The 17,294-nt window shown below is 39.1% G+C and overlaps 1 protein-coding gene across 6 annotated transcripts in view; it reads right to left on the minus strand.

Moving 5' to 3' along the window:
* The window catches only part of LOC107681480 (pro-neuregulin-1, membrane-bound isoform-like), a 52,110-nt gene that overhangs the window by 19,325 nt on the left and 15,491 nt on the right, over positions 1-17,294 (minus strand). For 3 of the 6 annotated variants that reach the window (XM_016477785.1, XM_016477783.1, XM_016477786.1), the window contains exon 1: positions 10,303-12,001. The exons of the other annotated variants lie outside the window; for them this stretch is intronic. In XM_016477785.1, coding sequence (XP_016333271.1) covers positions 10,303-10,972 — 670 coding nt within the window. In that variant the 5' untranslated portion in view covers positions 10,973-12,001. Of the gene's footprint in view, positions 1-10,302; positions 12,002-17,294 lie in introns of those variants that run through there. 6 annotated transcript variants of the gene reach the window in all.

A 17,294-nucleotide genomic window follows, 5' to 3' on the forward strand; every position in this document is an offset into this window, starting at 1 on the left:
TTAATTGCAAAAACACTTGAACGAGCTGTGTTCAACCAAGTCTCTGCCTTTCTCACACAGAACAACCTCCTCGACAGCAACCAGTCTGGTTTCAGAAGTGGACATTCAACCGAGACTGCTGTTGTTGAAGCCCTAAGACTGACAAGAGCAGACTCCAAAATCTTCAATACTTATCTTGCTGGATCGAGCCGAAAAGAATGCACGTCACACCTCTGTTGATCAATTTGCACTGGCTACCAATAGCTGCTCGCATAAAATTCAAGGAATTAATGTTTGCCTACAAAACCACCACTGGCTCTGCACCCCTTTACCTAAATTCATTACTTCAGAGTTATGTGCCCCGGCGCTTTATTGTGCCATCCCAAAGAGGCACAAAATCACTTTCTCTGACTTTTAAATGTTCCCTCCTGGGGGAATGACCTGCCCAACTCAGTCCGAGCATCTTCAAGAATCGGCTAAAAACACACTCTGAATTCTAATTCTATTCTTTATAAAAAATAAAAAAAAATAAAAAAACTTGCCCCTTTTAGACTTGCACTATTTATTTACTAACTGCTTGTTTTCTTAAAAAAACAAAAAACTAACACTTGCTTCTCTAATCTTTTTGCATTCTATCTGTTTTCTTTTTATTTATTATACAATTATAATTCTGACTTTCTGACTTCTGACTAACAAAAGCAAAAAAGGCCTCTAACACTAGTTTGCTCTATTCTTTTTCTATTCTGTCTGTTTTCTTTTTATTTATTATATGATTTAAAAAAAACCTTGCTATGTGTACTGCATTAAGCTAACTGAGACTTGTTATAGCACTTGCATATCATTGCTCTTTTGTCGATTTTGATTGCTGCCATTTGTCCTCATTTATAAGTCGCTTTGGATAAAAGCGTCTGCTAAATGTCTAAATGTAAATGTAAATACAATATAGTGATACTCAACTTGAGCACTAATAAAGTAAAGTCTGAAAAGCACAGGTAAGGTACTCTGAGATAAGAGCAAAATATACAGAGTGTGTGAGGTCATATCTTGCTCCTGGAGGTTGAATGCAAAGCAGGTGGGGAAAGGTCTGTTTTTTTTTGTCATATGATCAGTTAATTACTCTCCTGCCAAGGCCTCAGCATGCACACCACTGGGATTATGGGACAGATGGTGTGAAGAAAACCCTTTTGTTTCCAACATCTTCAAAATAATTAGTCGCACCTGAGCTGTGCAGAAGGACAGACTGATGATCATACTGTGGAGACAGGTCAAAAGAAGTACTGTACCCTTGAAATACACTTTTGTAACCACTAGATTCTGTTAATTGCTTCACTATTAAGACATAGTGAAAAGATGAGGAATCTGTAAAAAGTAGCTCTTAAATCACATGTGCATGAACTTGCTGGTCTAGTAATGGATGATTTTTGCAAAGCTGCAGGTAGCCTGATCTAGACTAGAGACCTTTAGAGACCACATACAGATCGTACCTCCTAACTAGCCTAGAGAGAGAGAAAAACTGGCAGGTGAAGTGAATGTAGGTGCTGCTGTTTTTAGAAGCTGTTTTTGTGGAGTGCAAATAATGTGTTCCTGTTTAAGCAAAAGTCTTCACACTAACTACACTTCTAACAGCTTTCCATTTCACAGAATTTAAAGTTGTCAGCACAAGATGAACTGACAGAACTGGGAAAGAAAGATTACAGAAGTTGAGCAAGATTAAACTATATTCACACTATTATGCACATTGGGCATTAGCATGAAACTCATTTCTGATAAATGCTTGAAGCTCATTTCTGATTAATGCTACAGATCTGAACCTGTTGTGGGATCCTGAGACAGTTTGATTTTATGCTGCTTTTAAGACTCTTAAACATGCATAAAAAGCAGGTCATTCTATGAATATTAAATAGATAAGCAATGTTCACACAGTATAGGCATTAGCCAAATTAGCTTTACCACTTATTGCATATATTATAGTCTGTTAGACTGATGATGCAACTGGTTTGCATTGCAGCCAATCAAAACAAAGAGAAAAGAGAAAAAAATATAATAATTATTGGCAAAATTGACATTTTATTATGGTTGCAATGGCCAATTGGTTATGTGAAGGTTGAGAATAGTCAAGATGTTGCTGAAGAACAGCTACCCATGATTCCTTGAGCCTTACGGCTACCTAAAGTAGGTCACTTTTTTGGGCACCAGCTGGCACACAACAAATTCTAGGAAGAAAACTTATGCTACCTTCTAAGACATCTCAGTCTGGCTTAAATTTGGGGCAACATTTCATATATTCTTCATGGATAAGGTGATCCCATTATGCAATGAAAAAAATTCAGCCACATTTAACTGCCATAAGTTTACTGATATGACATAGCATAACAATTCAGTGTCTCTATCATTGCTGGACATTTCACAACAGACAGTCCAAGGAAAGAATGGACTATATTGTGGTAACCAACTATGGTAACAAATAACCCAGTGTAACAAGACACTACATCACTGCTGATGTCTGATATACAATATGATTTATCTGAAGAGGGAAATATATACTTCATTATATAAATGTATACACTCTCCTGAAAACAGGGATCTCTTTTTGTTCTGTACGTCCCAATAGTAAAGCATATGCTTTTTTATATTACTTTCTGATACTAATGCAATTACACACATCTACTCGGGAAAGACAATTAAATTCAGTAAGTCAACCATGACAATGAGAAAAACACATACAAAAAAAAAAAAAACCTGACAGAAGTGCTGATTCACATAAAGAAATAAATAAATGAGCTTGTGTCATATTTTCAAACTCAGTCAATGAACATTACGTGTGTAGACTAGGGATGTGCATCTCATGACTCAGGCCAATACGATACGCATCTCGATGCATAGCCAACGATACGATACATTAAAGATACATATGAAGCAGCTACCGATGCGATGCGATATGATTCACCCCTATTACGATGCAGTGGGATCCAATTTCGATTCGATTCAACACAATGCAATTCGATGCAATATGATGTAATGGAGAAAATATGATCACTTTTAATGCCTCGAGGCCTGTTTCATAAAACAAATTAACCAAATAAGCCAGGCTTATTTCAGTTAGTCTGACTCATTGTCAAATGATTTGGTTCATAAAGCAAATTTAACATAGTTTTATAGTTTGCAGAACAGATAGCAGAACATTAGAACATCACAATCTAAAATTGCTCTTTAAAGCATTAAACTAACTAAATTAAAAGTTAAAATCACTGAATTAAAAATGAAAATAAATAATAAAGAAAATGACTACATTTTAACTGGATGCATCATATTCACACAGCAGCAGCGGTGATGAGAGAACGTGCTTGAGAAACAGTTTAGAGAGGAGAAATCAATCTACATATAAAATATTGGTCACAGATTATTGGTCACTTTCTAAATAATAAAAGTATAGCACATTCACTAGTAAATATATATAAATGAATCGGTTTTTACCGATGCAAATATGTTAGAAACGATACATCGCGATATAAATGACAACTTGTAGCCGATGCACACTTTTTATACCGATGCATCGCATCGTTAACTTTTTATGCCGATGCACCGAGAGAATCGGGGGATCTTCCCATCCCTAGTGTAGACACACTGAATGACACGGAGAAGGTCACTGTGCTCAGGGGTGTGTGTGTGTGTGTGTGTGTGTGTTGTTCTCTATGGGGTTTCAGATCTTCACTCTGAGCTGTTGAAGCAGAAAGGACAAACAAATGCAACATCATGAGAGGCACATGTCCTGCAACATCACAATCACACCAGCACATCTCACTTACAATCTCACAATGACAATGCTCATTTTTATCCAGTGAGCAGCTGTTCAGTGGACACACAGATATTCAGACCATGAGTGGTTCAGTCTCAGCACTCCAGCGTTCCAGCACTAATCTCCAATTTCAGATGGAAGTATGCAGTGTGCTTTTTGCCAGCCTTTCTGCTCATTAGGGCTTTTGTCTTGGTGCTTGAACCAGCATATTAAAAAAGTCTGGTTGCTTATAAATATTTATTATTATATACATATGTTGGTATTGCTCCAAACACTGCACCAGATCAAGCACTTACAGAAATAATACACTTTAAAGGAATAGTATGAACTGGATGCAGTGCTTTTGGATACTTAATTGCATGTTAAAGGGGTCATATGATGCGATTTCAATTTTTCCTTTCTCTTTGGAGTGTTACAAGCTCTTGGTGCATAAAGAAGATCTGTAAAGTTGCAAAGACTAAAGTCTCAAATCCAAAGAGATATTCTTTATAAAAGTTCAGAGTCAGCCACACCTACCTAAAACGGCTCGTTCTAACACGCCCCCACATATCTACCTCACTATGTGGGAAGATTTGCATAACGTCGCCCAAATGTTCACGGCGTGTTCAAAAGGCGTAACTTTTAGTCTCACTGTAGTTTTGTTGACGCTGCAGCCAGGAGGGACAAGGCATCAACAGTATGTGAGGGGCGTAACATTTCCGTCACACACTTGAGGTATTCGGCCAATCACAACGCATTGGATAGCTGGCCAATCACAGCACACCTCGCTTTTCAGACCGATGAGCTTTGTAAAAATCGACGCGTTTCAAAAAGGCGGGGCATAGAGGAGAAACAATAATATACAGTATGTGGAAAATAATGTGTTTTTTTAACTTTAAACCGCATAAACACATTTCATTACACCAAATACACAAAATAATGTTCTTTTTAGCAGCATCATATGACCCCTTTAAATGCAATTAAATATGTAATATATTTAACATTTATATTAAATGCAATTAGCTGAGTGCATTTTTGACTTTGACTTTTTTTCCCCATATAAGCAGGATACTGCCAAATACTGCCAAAGTATTTATGGTAAACTAAAATATTAATGTAATTTCTACTGAAATCTATTGAAACATGTGTCATGTATTTAAATGTATTTGTAATTAATTTTTTTTGTGATTTTTAGTGGATGTAGGAAGTTCACACAGGTGTCCAATGAACATGTTCCACAAACAGTGAAAAGTGACAATTGTTTTATCATTTCAAACCGAATAAACTTTTCTATTTATGTTTTTTTTTGTCAAATGTTTTCTTTGTAAAGTGTAGGTAGTGTAAGGTATCTAACTGTGTGGGTAATGTAAATATTTTGTGGTCACTGTATAATAAGAGGAATAAATGAGGTGTCTTTAAAGCATATGAAGGACACACATCAAAGGTCATCATGCAATAATCAGGAAAGAAGCATGATGGGAGGTTTTTGTCTATTCTCAGAAGTCGGCTCATTAGCATTCAAAAGCTCATTATATGCTGCTTACTCTCAGAAGAGGAAAAACACACAGAAAGATGTGTGTTATGTGGACGGCTGGGAAATCAGCCGCTGCAGGGAGGGGAATGTTATTTCCACACAATCTCCAGAGCTGACAGACACACAAACACACAACACTCTCACATGCATGTCACTCTTTGGCACAGTATGTACATGGCCAGGAAACAAAATGTGTTTGTGTGTGGCGTTAATGAGACTCTGAAGGTGATCATTAGGCAAACCCAGCTCAGCTCTCCACAGACACACACTGATTCACAGACGCAGCAGACAATGTGGGACAGTCAGACTGCACACACACACTCATTTCTAAAATCTCTCTGTTAGCAAGCACTATTTCTGCTCCATGAACTTTATTTTTTCTAGATAATATGCAATGAAATGAATAGTCGCCATCATGACAGTCGCTGCTGGCGTAGTGTTTCCTGTCTCGCTGACCTTGTCCATGTGCATTGTAATATAAGACTGATGTGCATCTCACCAATATCATTATGCAGCAGAGACTCAAGGGAGGTCTGTTCTCAGGAGTGTATCATATCCATTCAAACCCTGTTACCTTCCACCAAACAAGGTCATGAAAAGACACTTGCGATATCTGCATATTCATTAAGTTTCAGGAAAACTTCCTGCAATCAATCCAGGGCCTGCAGAAGGCCAAACAACATATGGACAGATTTATTTTCCTCTGCAGATACTAAAGGCTTCACAAGACATTGAAAACCAAAATGATGTGCATTGAGAAACACAGTGAAATCCACCATAAAATGACTCATTATGACGCAAAGATCACACAAATTTATATAAAGTAAAAAGCATTATGAATTATTAATTCACATATAAATGTGCAAATGATGTAGATGAAAAACTTTCACCTAAAATCTAATGCAAGGACATTTGTGAGGCAGAAGCAGTTGACTCAAATGACTTTTATTTATGTGCTGAGTCGCTGGATCGAACATGTCGGGCCATTAGAGGATTCTGTTCAGAACGGCACCGTTACCTTCCTCATAACTGCCAGATGTCACTTCATTCCAGCATAATTAAATCAGAGATGTTTGCCTCAGCTGGTCTCTCTCCATTACAATAATGAATTCATCAACCCATGGCTCCATTTCACAATCACATCTCCATACACTGTTTGAATTTAGATTTGGGTTTGGTGTAGTAATGGAACACACTGTGATCAATGAGATGTGCATTGCCCTGATTAACCTAACTTTACCTTCATGTAAGGATAAATTCAACACAGCTCCTCTAAGATAATGCAACGCGTCTGATGAAGAAAAAGAACCCATTTTTGCCGTGTCCTTGGTGTTGTTTGAGTCTTGCAGAGACTTTATGAGCTTCATGAACATTTCAAACCATGTGGCGATGGGCCTCATGGGACAGGAAACGCCTAAGAGACGGCTAATAAAAGATGATGTACGCTTACATGCTGCATGCTATTACAACACATTATCATTATCCTCACTGTTAATTCACATTTTTGTGTGCACAGGTAAAAAGGCATATAGTTCTCCTACATTCAGTCACGTTAATATGTTTGCATAATGTTGGGATTATGAATTCAATGATAAAAGTAGGACATTAGGACATTTTTGTTATGTATATGTTTATGTAAAATGGATCCTTGAAATCAGTTAAGAAGCACTATGACAGTGCGTTTTCTATCCGAAGGAAAGAAAAGTGGTATTTTCATCACATGGTAAATTGGACACTTACAACAGTGGCTGCAATTAAAAAAGTGAAACCTTTGCCATCTAGCTAAGATGAAAAACAATCCATAAGACATTGAAAACATTCATTATTAGAGGATGGGTGGAACTCATCTACTGAAAGCGGGGCATGAACTCTGCATGAACCTCATTACACTGAACAAAAGCAGCAAGAGAACAGACCCAATTATGAAATGTACAGCTTCACAGATTATTTGTTAATTAAAAAGGATAAAGTGGAAACAACAGTAAGTGGAATCCAAAAAATGGATAAATTAACCAATTAAGAACAAAATCACAGAACACTCCAGAAAGAAGCTTCTTCTGAGTCATTTTCCTTGCTTAAGTAATAAATCATCTACACTGTGTTTTTAGATCCTGATGGCAATAGTATGAACATGTACAGCACTGATCGATAAAGCCATCAGCTCAGAAGTCCATGGGAAGTTATTTATACATTATTTAATGAGTTCACAGTGCTGTGCATTTATGAGCAGCATGTTTTACAGGATAGAGACCTATGGCTTATGTATGTTTACTATCATGTACTACTTAGTGCTATGCACCATTTCACTGTCTGTTCGCATAAGCTAGCATGCTCATGAATCCTATATCACAGAAGAGCACAGATTTAGTGTTTGTAAACCTTTATGAAGGCTACACCTGGATTTCCTTACATTTAATAAAAAATAAGATGCAGAATCCAGTCCACAAAGAAGTGACAGGGGACCCAGTCATTTAAGCTATAACGCCTCTGAACACTAATCTTCCACAGGAAAAACTTGCTACTGTAGTGCTGTTACCACACAGGACATCAATATATTCAGCATTGTAAAAAAAAAATAAAAATAAAAAAATGGCCAAGTCCGATTTTTGGCTTTAGTCCCACTGAGATACTGCAGTAAGATAGGAGTCAGGTCATTCATGCAAGACATCTCAAAATATACAAGATCTAAGATAGATACCACTGCCTATCTATAACACAGGTCAGTAGGGAGCTCTGATGTTGAACTACATGAAAGGTCACAAGCAGACTGATGAAGCTATGAGGCCAGTGACTTACAGTCACTTGCTTGAAGCTCCACAAAGAACTTTTTACTCTCAAGTTCTTTAGAGAATCATCTATGTACTGGTGTTTTGAAGAACCCAGACACCAACACACTGATCTAAAAACCTTTAAAGAAACACCAAGAACTTTAATAATCTCCAAAGAAACATTTAGCAACCTAAGATGCTCATACAATGCAAAACTCACAATAATACTAAAACAGTGAGGCAGCAATACTGGGTTGGTCCACATATGTATCTCCAGTATTTACAACCATTACAGCCGTAACATACTCTAGAAAAGCAACCTACATACAAGTGCAGCTTGGCACATGAAATTTACAAATTCACTATTTTCAAGTTACAACCAGCTATCTGCTCATTGTCTACTCACATCAATAATATAAACTCTCATTGAGAGATCAGTACTACCTCTGAACCAGCAAAATTCCATCTCAGTTTGGGAATCATATGCTTTTGAGTGAGGCTACATGTAATGTACTAGTACAATAATGTACTAATGCAATACATGATGTTGTCAGTTGCACTGTATGTACAGAATATGTATGCATCACATATACAGAACGTGTCCATGATGCAGTTGTCTCTCATAATATTCTGATTCTCTCTCTGCCAGAATCACATTGATTACAGCTACCTTGCTAGTCAGCTGATCTGCTGTCTGTTATTGATTTAGGCTGAAATTCCTAACACAAACGATTGCATTTCCATTTCAGGCCTGGACAATTGATCACAGTGCTCGCAGTGGGAGGATCTTTGAGCTTCCCAGCAGCACTTGATTCAAGCAAAGTGTGCATCTGCAGCTAAATTGAGCAAAATGTTGAGGGTAAGTGAGGTTATGAAGATCGAGTCATTGAAGAGCTCTGGCTGTGGTCAAGGTGCCCACCATATCCGGTCTGAGCAGAAATGAAGTCTGGTCAGAATAATCTTAATTTAACATGAACGAAGCTATGAGGGACAGATGTACAGTGCCTTCAGTGGGTTGGACTGTGCTGTACATCGAAGAAGTAATGCGTCCAGCTGACACACACACACAAAAAAAATCAATAAAGAAAAAACAAATTAAATAAAGGTATAGTAGTCCTGCATAGCTCTGTTTTCATTCACATCACAATAAATGTGATGTTCAGCCCGACTAGGGTGAGTTCTCTGTTACAAATATTTCTCAGTTACAAGTAAGCTAGAAGTGCAAGGTTTTTCGTGTAATGGGTTTACTTAAGATCTCCTAACAGACACCTGGGAGATCTTGATTCTGTAATTGCTCGGTATTTAACACAAGCAGCCGTCTTAAACTTTAACAGGTGAGGTGAAATAATCCAATCCTTTGAAAGGATTTAAGTGAAAATCTCAGTCTCAGAGAACTGAAGGGCTCGGCTGAAATAAATCAATAATATCTGCATGATAATGAGCTCTGACCTGCAGATACATGTGCAGCATTATTATCAGACTGACTTAAGGAAACTTCTTGCAGGATGATGGTGCATCACTGCACACTGAAAAAAGTGTCAGAGCTACAAGAACAAACAGGAGAAAAAAAAAAGGGAGGGAGATCAGAGATCCAAAAGTGGAAGTCTGGCAGTCCTCCAGCCTTTGTAATTCTTCAAGCTCTCAAAGTCACAGTGGAAAGCAGGTGGTATTACTGATGATCACCTTTCTCTGGAAGGGTATCGGCTAGTCTTTGTGGAGACTCTGACCTTGAAACGGAGCAGAGCCAATAGGAAGTGTCCTCCTCTCACTGCAGCACTGCTGTATTATCATGCACTTATGTGCCGTGACTGGGGTCTGATGTAACTCGTGGGCAGGTAACCGGTAGTAGTGTTTAGATTTTACACAACAATCGTCAAGAAGCTTCAAAGGGTCGTCTGCGTCACTATCAACGCCCATCTCAATTAGTTATACTTCCAGGGCTTAGTCACAGGAGTAAGATACAACACGTCTGCTTTGAACTAACATGCCACACAAAAGCACTCACATCCGGTTCTTACCTCACTATGAAGCATTGCTTTAATGTATAAACAATTAATTTTCTTTGATCCTGTATGAATGGACAAACTGTACTGACAGGGGTTTACATAACCATTTTCATCATTCAATGCAGAGACCTATTTTGAGCTGTAACTAGACCTAGACCTAAAATTTTAATATGCATGTGCAGTCAAATAAATTTGATGATCTCAAAGTGCCTCTATGACATGAACACAGATTGTACTTACAGGTCTTTGGAACAATATCATTAGATTCCAGAGTTTGTGATGGATACTGGTTTGCAGTGCCATTCTGGAGGGGTTTGAAGGTGCTCTTGGGGCTGGGTGGAGACACAGAGTTTGTGTGAACAGTCACTGCTGCAGTGGGCGTAAAAACTGGCACCTTTGATGAGTGCACCTCAAAGGTTTTGGCTGTGGAGTCCCCTTCCACAAAGATCTTGGGCTGTCCTGGGACAGACGGAGTCGTCGGGGTGACCGTGGAAGGTGAGACTGATGCAGAATTCTGAGTGAAGTCTGAATTGATTATAGGATCCTGTCCGATGCGCTTGAGATCAAGGTGGGTCGGTGGCTCGTATTCAAAGATCTTGTCCACAAAGACCCACTTGAGGCCGGCGGTGCAGAGAGCCAGACTTAGCAAGCAGGCCAGGATGGGCAGGATGCAGATTTTTTCCGAGCGGATGCAGTTACTCACCCGCTCCAGATCGAGGCACACGCAGCATGCAGCCACAGGCAAAGGCACGCATCCCAGAGGAGCACGCTCGGAGCTATCGCTACCCCCTGCCACGTCCTCCTCCGCTTCCTCGGGCGTCTCTTTCGTGGCGACCTCAGACAAGGCATCCGAAGGAGCCTCTTGAGATGCAAGTCCGGCAGAGACGTCCTCCGCCGCTTCTGACTTCATCTCTCCCCCTCGTTCTGTCTCTCAGAAGCAGCTGCACAGACCTCCTCTAATGCTGCGGCAGGCATGCTGCCTCGTAAAGTGTTCTTTCCATTATCAGATCACCAGCGAGGGGGAAGGGACTCGGACACGATGCTCAACTGCCTAACCTCGTTACTAAAGAGGAAGACTTACGTGGCTCTAATTTCTGTCGCCCTGGTTCGTTCTCACGGTCTCCAACAGAGCAGGAAGAAAAACACAGGCAGCAAGTCTACGAATAAGGCATACGCTCCGGAGACAGGCGTGTGAGGCCGCCCGAGGGTGGATCCCGCCTCAGAGAGTCCCGGAGAGAGCGCAGCACTCACCTGGGGGCAGGGCTGGAGGAGGGGGCTGGCACGCCTGGGCTGCAGTTCATGCTGTCACGCTCTGCCAGCCGCTGCCGAAAATGGCTGAAGCATCCGAAAGCAGCAGGTGCATGTCCGATCAAAGCGCCGACTCTTTAGAGCGGTCAGTAAAGACTTGAGCACAGAACCAAACGGAAGGATGAGTAGATAGGAGTGAGGATTACACACACCCCTTCTTTCACCCCTCCTCTTTCTCCCTCTCCTTATCCATCACACCAACACACACGTTCTGTCTCTCGCTGTGTCTGCTGTCTTGATCCTCTCGCACTATGAACATTGAGCAGAGTCGGGCAAGTCTGCGCTTGATCCAATTAGGAAGAACAGCAGCGAATGAGACAGTCTCTCTCTCTCTCTCATTCACTTATCTTTCTGCCATTGATTCTGCTGTGGACGAGGATAGAGTTGTATCACACACATTGATGGGCTGTTTCTTAGGGGAATATGCTGCTATTGTTTCTATTAGTGGTCGAGTAATATGTTTTTTTTTTTCAAAAGCTAATAACTGTTACTGATATCTAGAAGGCAGGGTGGGTGATGGCAGATATAATGTTGATATACGTATATGCATGGGTAGTTGATGCATAATGTGTCCACATACTTTTTTTTTAGATTTCAGATTTAAAATTTATGTGTAAAATGTGTTTGTTTGTTTTTTTTACCTTTTTTAATGATATTTTGGTTTTTAGTAGTAGCACTGTCATGCAACAAATTCATTTTTAAAATTACAAATATTCAAAATACCTATTCTAATACGAGCCCATAAAAACTGCAGCATAATAATTAAACAATAATTCACAAACTCCTGTTTAAAATAGCTTTAGATGAAATATAATCACATCACAGGACACTTCCCAGTTGTACTGTATTTCATGTTATATTACAAATCAATGAAATTTGAGGTGTACTGCTGAAACTTTTCACAAAATAGTTTTTTTTTTTTTTTTAAATATAGGCATGTATGCATTTTAAAAGATTATTGGTAGATGTTCAAACTTACACAAGGAATTACCACAGTTATTAGATTTTAAATATTATCTTTTCTCCAAAAGGCTTCTGTGCTGCTGATAATAAATGAGAATAAAACATGAATGGAAACGTTTCATGAGCCCCTCAAAGCATCATTCAATCAAATGCCTGTTTTTAAATCACAGAGCTGATTTTTAAAGGCTAAATTGATTTGTTTGAGTAATGTTGGTATACATTCAGTCTGCCCTTTACTGTTCTATAATCACATTTGCCTCTACATGCTGCAGGAACGCTGACTCAGGGGCCGAGAGATCGCCAGGACCAGGACCAATAAATACTGCATGAGGAACAGACTCCACAGGGAATACTGCAGCCACACCGGAAACCAGCGTGCTTTTTCTTTACACGTCAATTGTGCTAACACACCATATAAGAACAAGGGCTTCTCTAATTAACTGTTTTTTTGTCACTATTATGTAGTTCAAGTCGTTCATTACTAGTCCTTCATTGCCATTAGATTCATTCGCTTTAGTGATCTCAAAATGAAGCCAATTTCACAGTTGACATAGTGTGATTCATGTTTAAAGCCATTATATAATATGGAAGTGTAAAAGTGATATATCAAATGGCTGAATGATTTAACATATTACATTTAGCATGTACAGGATGAAACAGGTTAATAAATTAAGGCACCTTGAAACTAAATCTCTAAAAAATTAAAGTTTTGTGTTTGGGTGAATTTCAAAATATTCAGTTTCAAAAACACTCAAGAAAAACAAGAAATTATATTCGGCATTAAAAAAATTAAGCCCTTTTTTTTTTGTTTTTTCAGTCTTATGGAGTATTTTGCATTTTATATTTTCATGACAATAAGGTCCCCCCACAAATTCTCATTACTTTAACGCTTTCTGATTTGTCAATTATGACAATTATCATCAGATTTCCATTAGTATAATACAACAAATTTTCTTATCTTATCAGCTTAAATTAAAATTTTAAATGTTATTATTTATTTATTTTTGCTTTACAGTATTGAACGTTTTTGAGAGTTAAAATGTGCTTAACTGTCATGAAAAACTTTCCTAAAATCTGTCTTAATAGTCCTAGTGCAATACAATTACTTTATTTTGATTTTGGGGTGGAACATAACTTGACAGCTTTCAAGAGAGTCTCCAAATCTAGTGAGTTAACCCAGAGAGACGTCATCTGTTTAACAGATTAGTCACATTCAGACTCATCCTTGACATTGTTACTGTCTATGTAAGTTTTTACAGTATAATATCTTTAAATGATGACGTTCAAACTCACTCTTTTATGCACTCAAACATACACATTGCTTTCCACTAGCATTAACTAAGCCCTCAAACACTGATGTGGGCTGATGATTTTTTCCATTATCAGATGAGCTGGGATTAGTGACCACACAACACGTGGCTTCAAGCCCCCGCAGGGGTAAATGAGGCAGACACAGGGGGGTTTACGTCCCCTCAGGCCTGTTAAGCTGTCCCACGTCTCACTGCCATTAGGCTGGGATTCAAATGTACACGAGGGTGTGTGTATGTGTGTAGGGTCATAAGGTCAGGTCAACAGCCATGATCCCTCACTCTCACAGAAAAGGAAATGGACTGTCATTTTATGGACAGATGTTAACGTCCTGCTGGACATACCAGCAACAACTAAAGAAAAAGTCATCCACGCTACTTATAAAAGGAAGGTTTACATGTTTCCAAACACAATTTAGTGACAGCTGTGATGTGAAATAGACATCTCACTGTTCAGCACCTATAGAGATCAACTATTAACCTTACTTTACATGTCTGCACTAGATGTACTAGTGAAGAAGGACACTGATGTGTTCGTTTCTGAAAGTTACTCCTAAAAATAAGCTACCCACAAAGGCTTCAGGTTTTTTTTTTCAGTGGACCGTGTTACAGTGTTAATATTGAGAATATAAAGATAAAATCTACATACTGAAGGGAAATGGTATGTCTATACGGTATAATGACAACAACAATGAAAAAAAGGAGAATAACAGAAAATTCTAAAGCAGGGGTGCCCAACCCTGCTCCTGGCGATCGACTGTCCCGCAAAGTTCAGCTCCAACCCTAATCAAACACACCTGAAGCAACTAATTAAGGTCTTCGGGATCACTTAAAAATTAAAGGCAGGTGTGTTTGATTAGAGTTGGAGCTAAACTTTGCAGGACAGTCGATCGCCAGGAGCAGGGTTGGGCACCCCTGTTCTAAAGCATGACAAAATGAACCAGCCACCCAAATCAAAGTAAAGGCAAAACTTTCTTTCTTTTCAGTAAAAGATCTGTTTGATTGGGTGCACTAAAACAAAACGCATAAGTGTTTGTATTATAAATAAATATTATATTGCTCAGATAATAAAAGCCAATGTATTCAGAATTAATATGGTATCAGTATAAATAGTATAATAAAAACTATGAACACACTGACAAATTAAAATATCTGACCTTCTAATTGCAAGTATTAATGAAGTGAAATGAGGATGTATTCTAAATCCTTCTAACAGGAAGTTGAAATTATTATTTATGGCTAAAAATTGGGAATTCGAGATCTGTCCTGAAATAATCTCTGATCAGTAAAGTGAAACAGCATCGGTTCGGCAGGTGATGGGTTACTGGTGCATTAGGAGATGAGACGCTTTTCATGCCAAACACATCAAGGCAAGAGTTTTATTACCAAATGCAGAACAAGGTCTTGGGGAGCAATTCAATAACGTTGCCTTTCTCTGCTGATGCACAAACATTGAGGAGCTTTTAAAGAAATTCTCCTTTGCTGTCACTGAGCAATGAGACACGGCGCTGGGTGGCTGGAGTCAGACACAGCGTCACGTCTGACCGTATGTTAGTGTCCTCACCTCCAACAGCCCGCCCGACTGGTGCCGGTGCTGCAGGATCATCCATCTCTCTCTCTCTCTCTCTCACACACACACACGCACACACATGCTTTCTTCATGTACCCACGCACACACACACACACACATGTATGCACTATATCCACAGGGTGAACAATCATCACTGTGAGGAATGTCCTGATGAGAAAGGATATTAACACATCTCTTGGCCAAACGTTTAGTCTGCACGAGATCAGGATCAGTCTCTCTGAATAGCTGCCAATGTCATCAAGGTCGAGCAGCTCGTATTTGCTCATGAATCTTAAGATATTGTGTGTGTGTGCACACACAGCAACTGAGGGCCAGTTAAGTGTGTAATGGTGAGACAAGGATTTAAAGTCAACATGAAATCATGTTCCTGGTCTCATTGATTCATTAGTGCACATTATTCCAATGAAAAGAATCTTAAAATGATTCAGCAAAATATAACTTGTGCTACCTCTCAAACGACTTCCATATAAAATCAAATCCTACCCTACATTGTTTCCCATCTCATGGTAATGCTACCATTTTCATGTTTCATCTTTTCATGCTTCATGCTAAGCACTGTAAAAAAAAAATATATACCGTATTGACCCGAATATAAGACGATATATAGTTTTTTTCTTGGAAATACATCTGAAAAAACGCGGTCGTCTTATATTCAGGGTCTAGATTTTGACATGTCAATAATACACCCACAACAATAGGTGGCGCCAAATACGCATAAAACGAGTGTGCCATGAAATACGTAATGTAATGCGTGTTGTAAAGATCGCGAGTAAAAACAAAAGAAAAAGAAAACCTTACAGCTGCATGAGTCGTGACTGTCACGTTAGCCTGATGGGACCAAACTCTCTTTGTGATTTTAAAACGTAAGACAGTACCCAGATTTGAAGACTACAGTAAGATTTAACTTCTACTGTTAATAAGATTTTGGTAGGCTACTATCCGATGGATAGCCTAAATGTAAAATTAAAATATGTGATAAAATGTGTTTTACTGAGAAAAAGCAAGATTTGGTTTTAAAAAAGCCTTTTTCCAAAAGGTACATCTGGAAAAAGGGGGGTCGTCTTACAATCAGGGTCGTCTTATATTTGGGCCAATACGGTATATATATTCTTGATCAGCATCTTCAACATAATTTCCTGTAAAGATATCTAAACTTTAACTCAACATAAATTTGCATGAGAACAAAACTGCACAAAATATTAAAGGGGTCCTATTATGCTTTTTCACTTTTTTAATTTTAGTCAGTGTGTAGTGTGTATGTTTGGGCATAAAAAAGATCTAGAAAGTTACAAATCTCAAAGTCCACTCCAAAGGGAGATATTTCGTTTTTTAAAAATCCCTTTTCAAGAACTACAACGAACGGCTCGTTTGGACTACAGCGTTCGTTTTCCGGGCTTTGTGATATCACAAAGCGGCTCATTGGAATATCATTACAAATAATTCCCGCCTACAGAAATTCGAATGGTTGGGGGGTGGGGAGGGGCGAGGTTGTGGTTAGAACGCTTGGTTGAGTGAGTGCATCAGACGAGACGATGAAGAAGAAGTGCTGCTGCAGAGTTAGTGCATCAGAGAAAACGAAGAAGAAGAGCTGCTGTGCTGTAGTGTCAAATTTTCGGCATGTCTAGAACAATTCTTACAAGTATAACATGACGTAGCTGGGCGCCGCGGACAGACACCGAATGGCGCCACCGGTGTGCCTACACTCATAGAAAAAGTATTTGAATTTTAAAGACATGGTGCGACGCAACGCTGCGCTTCTCGTCCGGTGTGCGATCGCCTGAAACGCTGTTTTTTTTTCACCTCCGTGCCCAAACGTCTTTGTTTGGGCTTCCGAAAGCGGATGATGTCAGGAAACAGTGGTTGCAATTTATTTTTTAACTCTGTTCCTGAGCATTATAACTCCAATTTGCTATTGTGTGCTGCGCATTTTACTGAGGACAGCTTCCACAACATGAGGGAGTACAGTGCTGCCTGCCGGATTCGCCCAAAAAGTTTTTGTTGAAAGACGGAGCAAGGGGCGCTGCAGTACTGAAACACTGTCTAAGCTGTTCATCAATCACAAC

Source organism: Sinocyclocheilus anshuiensis, unplaced genomic scaffold (genome assembly GCF_001515605.1).
Source record: "Sinocyclocheilus anshuiensis isolate Anshui unplaced genomic scaffold, SAMN03320099.WGS_v1.1 scaffold2567, whole genome shotgun sequence".
Lineage (NCBI taxonomy): Eukaryota > Metazoa > Chordata > Actinopteri > Cypriniformes > Cyprinidae > Sinocyclocheilus > Sinocyclocheilus anshuiensis.